Consider the following 6,835-nt stretch of genomic DNA (forward strand, 5'->3'; position numbering starts at 1 on the left):
GCCCCGTGCCACTTCCCCAGCCTGTATGTATACTCGAGGCGCTGTTTTCCGCTTGGATGGTTAGACACTACAGTAAGCGCTTACTACGGCCCGGCTGTAGATAGGTATCCGCCCCCACACGTCTATCCTATCCGCTAGGTCCGCGCACCTGCCAACAGCTGTCAACCGCCAGCCTTCAATCCGACCTCCTACGTAGGCTACATACCACTACCAAAGTCCAAAGTATTCGCCTCGCTGAGTGAACCTCATAGCTTCAAGGCATCGCCATGCACACGTGTCGAGTATGTAGGTATCATTCGGTAATCCACCCCACCCTACAGTATGTAATCCGTCTGCCGCGCTGGTCAGTGGTCACTGTCGGCCATATATTCGCCGCTGTGTGTGCCCACAGGCTGCCGCTATTTCAACCTTTCGACCTTTTTTGAGCACGGCTCGTTCGTACCGTCCTTTCCTTTCCTTTCCCTGGCGGCAAACATGGCTTCGTCCCGTCGAGTGCTTGTGCAAAACCTTGGGCCCTGTCGTGGTACATATATCGGTGCAGCAAACGGTACCGTTCCCTTGCGGCTCTGCCCTTCGCCGGTACCGGAAGCTCCCCGGTGTCGGTACTGACGAGTACTGTTTGTAAATTCGTGATTTTCCTGTTTTCCCATCTTAGGCAAACAACCAAAGCCATCACTACCACCAACTCAAGCACCGTCAACCCACCCACCATCAACCCACCCACCACTGTCAACACAGCACCACGACCAACGCAACCAGCAAACATGGCTTCCGACAAAAATAATTTGCAGGGTCCAGACGCAGCCACGCCTCAAGAGCACCAGCCGTCACGTCTCGACTACGAGCGAGATGCTTCGGAGCCGGAAGACGCAGATGACGGCTCGGACGGGGAGCTACGAGAATACGAGCTTTCGTATGCGGAATCCGCGTCTAGCAGCGAGTCGGAAGAAGACGCTCTCTCTTCCAGCGACTCGGAGTCAGATACCCCTCCGGCATTGCAGGCTGGACACGAAACCAGTAGCAGCACAAATGGCGGTAAGGGCAGGAAGGGTTCAGAACAGGTTAGTAGTTAGCGCGCAATAATGCTGAGTATATACAGCGGTGTATGTACTGACAGTTAATTAGGGAAACAATGCGCAACCTGAAACTGGTGAGGAGATTGAATTCGCACCAGAGGATGTGGAATTCTTCGACAGTTTCGTCCACAAGATTCTGGAGGCCGCGGAGGAGCACGCGGCAACGAACAACAACAAGTTTACCAGCTCGCAGATCCTCAAGATATCCCGCATCATGCTTTCCGGACACTTCAAAGCTGGACGGTACAAGGTGAAGAAAGTCTCTGCCTGGAATCTGTACCAGTCGGCCATCAAGGATAATATGCCGGACACGGTTCGTCTTCCGAAGATGAAACCGAAGGAACGTCCCCAGTTCACTGGAGACTATGCGAAAGCCGCGGCGGAGGGCTGGCAGGAACACAAGGAGGAGTATGAAGAGAAGGCGCGTCTCCTCAATGAAGCGGGGGGTAAGATCACAGAGGTCCCACTACCGCTGCTGCAGAAAAGGGGTGTACGTAGACTGAGTGACTTGGTAAGGCTCACAGCAACCCCCACTGAATAGAGTACTGTCCGACATTGTGTGGTATAATACTCAATACTGACGATATCATGTTCAAGAGCCAGGAACTCTGCGGCATTGGAGTCACGATGTTGTCATTTGTGGTTCCATCTCACGCCAACGGTCCAACTCTTTTACTCAGCAATGGTCTCGCATGCAGCTACTACGGTATCCTTGCTCAGTCAGGTCATACTATTGAACAGTTCGAGAGCTTTGTTTCCACCAGCCGTCTGTTGAAGGAGACGAAGGATGCTCAGGATTCTCAGAGTGACTATTCCGGGACTGGTGGCCGGGATGCAATGCGCAAGGTTGTCAACAGCAGACTTCTTGATCTTCTCAGTAAGTTGCAGTATTGTACACTCCAGTCACGCAAATTGACATACTGACCTATTAGACGATTCTCGAGGAGCGCACGCAATGTTGAAGAAATTGCCGAGATCAAACATTCTTGAAGTTCTGAAGGCACGCAAGCAAAAGATCATAGTTCCTGAAGACTGGCCTGAAGCCAACCGCGGCAGCGAAAGCCAAATCCTAGCCACGATATTCGGCTCTACGCATCTAGAGGACCTACGCCTGACTTTCGAAGCGCTTCAGAGCGGAGGATTGGCAGTTGTCAAACGTTGAGTTTCTGTACGCGAGGGCACTGATCTGTCTCGATTGCTTTGGTGGGAAAAGTTTTTTGAATTCTTTATGATTTACCTACATACCTAGACTCTTTATCTCCGTGCCGGTCGGTGACATGCCGATAGTTCTTGGAATTAAGAAAATAAATTTGTTTGGGTCAATACAACCTGATTCTGGCAGATACCTACAGCCTTGTACGCACAAAGGGCTCAGCTACGAAGAGGCCGAATGATTTATCCTGATCCACCAAACCTCGTTGACATAAACCACCTTACCTAGCCCTCCACCACCTTCACTACACTCACCTCGTCGACATAAACCACCTTACCTCACCTTACCTAAACTTCCACCACCTTCACTACACTCACCTCGTCCACCGGTTTGACCGTCTCCAACACTACCACCGTCTCCAACACCACCACCAAATATAACACCGAAGAGAATAAGGATGAGAAAAAACTCAGTTCATGTCCACCTCCTCGGACATCCAGGGATGGACGGGATCGACGTGGTAAGCGCGAAGGTTCCCGAAGGCCAGGTTGGGAAGTGGTTGAACACTAGAGGGGCTGCGAGGTTGATGTTGGATGGAGCGGCCATCGGAGCTGGCAAGAGAGCGGGCAACGGAGCGGACAAGGGAGCGGGAAACGGGGCGGACAACGGAGCGGGCAACAGGGCGGACAACGGAGCGGACAATTGAGCGGGTGGAGTGGGTGGGGAGTTTCACGTTGACGACATCAACCGGGAGGATCTGTTGTAATAGATATCTCACTCGTTGCTTAGTCGCTTACGCGGTCATGACGGCGGGGAGCACTACCTAGCCGCCTACATACCACCCCTCTTTTATGTCTTCTCTCGAGGCTTTCAGTCTCTACAATAATCCAATACTTGTTCACACATTCCAACAGGGTCCAATACTGGATCGCCTTCAATTGTGAATGTACGTTATAGGTATTAATCTCAGCACCTATGAGCTGAGATCTTTCGAGTACATAATGTACTGCAATTGCGCCCGTTCCTGCAGCTGCCTCTTGAAAGGAAGGCTAGGTATTTTCCGTCTTCCCCGGTCGAACCCAGATAGAACAGCCTTTTGTTCCCGTCACGGACATCGACAATATGTCCGGGCCGGCCTTTTCTATGCCGAGCTAACTACTCGCCGAACATTAAAGCACAGCACAGAGATTGAGTCCCTTCCTACGAATTTCCGAATCCGATCTCGCCGAGGTGATTTTCTCTGTGCCCCCACCGAGATATCTAGCCAGCAATGCACACGAGATGGATGATGACTCCGGTGCGGTGTAGGTATATAACTGCGGTACCTACGCCCCGGGGGTTCACCCATCATCAAGCTCGGAAATGCGCCCGTTGATGCAGGACGGGAGTCGCGCTGCAGCCGCAGCTGCCGTGTACTGGAACGTTTGGCCTACGCAGTGCGGTATTCAGGCTCACCGACGGGCGTCCGTCGTCGTCGGCGGCTCCTGTTCGTGTTGACGACGATTTACCTAGATAGCGATTCTCGTTCAAAAGCCACATGATACATCATCAAGCCATGTCGTCACTCGTTGAAGATTTTGCACATTGGTCATGGGTATTGGTAATATTTGCACGGCTCGAGGCTGGAGGATCCTGTTTATTTTCCATACCTACTTGCTTTTGCTTCTGTCTGGTATGTCTGGTATGTCTGGTATGTACCTAACGGGCAGTGAAGCCGTGGTGAGAACGGCAAACCGATCACCGTCCGAAGGTGACGACCGACTCCTCTGAGCACAACCTATCATAATAGCATCGAGACGAACGAAGCAATACTGCATAGAGAGGAGAAAAAACTGGAAGGCAATCCCCACTTTACTAGTGGCCTTCAATTCGACCTTCGCAGGAGGTAGAATTAACTCTACCACAGTTGTTTGCTGATTAGCATTCACGAAAGAAAAATGGCCTTGATACATCCAATAAAGAGTAATTTTATTTTGGACGCCGAGTTGTGGGAACGAGTGTGCTCCTGTGAGTAGTCCACTAGCCGTTCGGAGGACCGGTGGTGGGTGCTTAGAACACTCGGTGCGGTAGCGGGTCCAAGTTCGGGTTTATTTCTTTCTTTCTCTCTCTCTTTCTTGTACCTGTAGCTCTAAGACACAAACATCACTTCTCCCCATCTCGATCGTTCCAGTGATCACCACCACGAGTCCTTCCAACACGAGTAACCAGCACGGACTCGGAGGGGGGTAAATTTTCAACCGCGGGGATGCTCGGTCGAAGATTTTCCCTGGATTAACTAGCACCTAGCCTATCCTCTTCACCGGGGAGCCACACTGCCACAGACGCCGCACCTAAAATATCGTTTTCCGGAAGTTCGGCCGGTTGCTGGTCGGGCTTGCCGTGGTGTCCCGGTTCTCCGCCGACCCACTCTAGCACAGCCCCGTGCTTACGTACGTAGCGGGATGCTTGGCGACCAAGCATCTCTGCGAGCTCGGAACAACAGCCCTCATTCAATGTGGCCAACGCTATTCACCAGCCACACATCCACACCTCACATACCGATTTTCGTCGCGACAAAGAGAATTGACGAGACAGACGAACCAAAGAGAATAGACAGATGTCAGAGCAGATGTCAAAACAGCTGTCAAAATCTCTTGGGGTACGTGGAAAATTGGAGTAGCTAAGGCGGGTTGCTGCCGACCCAGATGATCAGATTGGTGTGTGGCTGATGAGGCTGTGGCGTTCCGCAGGCCACATCATTGAATGAGCGACTCAAGTCTCAACGACTCGTCACTCAGCGAGTACATAGAGTACTTTCACCACCAAGAATAGAACACCATGCCATGGGGATGATCATTTCTCTCCATCAGCCCCCTCGAGTTACGTGGAGCAGAGAACCCGTGGCACGTAACATGGCCGGCCGACCTGCTATTGCTTGCGTCAGTCGCCAGTCCGCCGTAGACCAAGGCCGGAATAGTTAGATTGGCCCTGGTTCGGGCGTACGAGTACTGCCATAGCTTCAAAGCATTCCAAAACTGAGCGTGACACGGACAACCAAAACAACCAGCTGGGCACCACTCATTTCCTTCCCCCTCTCTCTCTCTCTCCCTCTCCCGTCCATCTCCCTCTCCCTCTCCCTCTCCCTCCCTCTTTCTCGATACCTCCTCCCCATTCATCCTTCCGAGGGATCCTCACGAACTGCGCAGACGCACAAACCCACCTTCCACTTGTTGCGCATCCCTGAAAGGTCATCCGCACACCACTACCACTCGACCCATTCTATTACGACGACCACCACTCCACCGTACCCCCCACCAACACCTTCGTGATTTAAACCGATACAACTTCGCCTGAGACATCGCTCCGAACCGATCGGGTACCTTCCGCCCCCGCCTCGACCCGTCCCCGGAAGGCCCCGCCCCTCCATCTAGAACAATGGCTGCCGCCAGCTACTACGGCGCCGGCACCCCAGCTGACCAGAACAAGCTCAACGCTCCCACCTCCCCCGTAGACTCGCCGGTGGGCGATACCAACAAGCCGCTCCCGCCGCCCCACCAGAGCTCCTTCCCTCCCACGCACCAGAATACGTTCCCTCCGACACACGTCGACGCCGGATACAACGATGACCTCTCGTATGCTCCCAACCACTACTCGAGATACTCCGCCGATACCGGATACGACCGCATCTTATGGTAACCGTCCCGGTGACAGTCCCACAAAGTACAATTCCGACCCGTTCTCGGACAACATCCCGCTTCACGAGACCGGCCACAAGAATCAGCCGCCCAGCACACAGTTCCAGCAGCCGCCCATGTCGCACGTCGAGAACGGGGGCTCCCAGTACCCCCCGTACCCACCACCGCCTACGGACGGAGAAAAGCGGAAGAAGTCGTGGAGATCGCGGCCGTGGTTCGTGTACTTCATGACGCTAGTCCACACGATCGTTTTCTGCGTCGAGTTGGGGCGCAACCAGGCATTGCAGGGATCGCCAATCTCGACGAAACCGTACTTTCAATCCCAGATCGGCCCGTCGACGGATGTCATGATCAACATGGGGCGCGCGCTTCGTACCGTGCATGCGCCTTGCGCCCAAGTTCATGAACGCCGACCCGACCCAGGTGTTCCCGTGTCCCTCCAGGACCGATGACTTGCTCAACTGCACGCTTGCTCAGTGGTGTGGGTTCAATGGAAGGGATATTCCGGAGCCCATGGGCGGAAAAGGGCCGGCAGATAGCAAGCCCGATCAGTGGTACCGGTTCATTATCCCGATGTTTTACCACGCCGGTTTGATCCATCTCGCTTTCAACATGTTTATGCAGGTTACGCTAGGTGGAGAGATGGAGCTGGAGATTGGAGTGGTGCGGTTCATCATCGTGTATTTCTGCTCCGGAATCTTTGGTTTCGTGCTCGGAGGCAATCTCGGCGCAGTTGGTCAGCCATCGGTGTAAGTTCACTCCGCTCCCCACCCCCGGATGTCGTCCGAAACGTTCATACTAACGGGTGGTACTCGATTGTAGGGGTGCTTCTGGCTCACTCTTCGGAATCTTTGCGCTCGTCATGCTTGACCTGTTCTACACGTGGAAGGAACGGGAATCTCCCAAAAGACCTATCTTCCTTTTGCTGGACA

General features: G+C 53.4%; 1 protein-coding gene across 1 annotated transcript; it reads left to right on the forward strand.

The window, feature by feature from the left end:
• Window positions 1-5,176: 5,176 nt before the first annotated feature.
• On the forward strand, window positions 5,177-6,656 carry BZA05DRAFT_477959 (uncharacterized protein; the record flags this gene model as incomplete). Its single annotated transcript, XM_051488339.1, has 3 exons — window positions 5,177-5,840; window positions 5,920-6,280; window positions 6,327-6,656. The coding sequence occupies exons 1-3, from the start codon at window positions 5,644-5,646 to the stop codon at window positions 6,654-6,656; spliced, it is 888 nt and encodes a 295-aa protein (XP_051334537.1). The 5' UTR covers window positions 5,177-5,643.
• Window positions 6,657-6,835: the final 179 nt, after the last annotated feature.

Source organism: Tricharina praecox (genome assembly GCF_024521635.1).
Source record: "Tricharina praecox strain CBS 144465 chromosome Unknown BZA05scaffold_64, whole genome shotgun sequence".
NCBI lineage: Eukaryota > Fungi > Ascomycota > Pezizomycetes > Pezizales > Pyronemataceae > Tricharina > Tricharina praecox.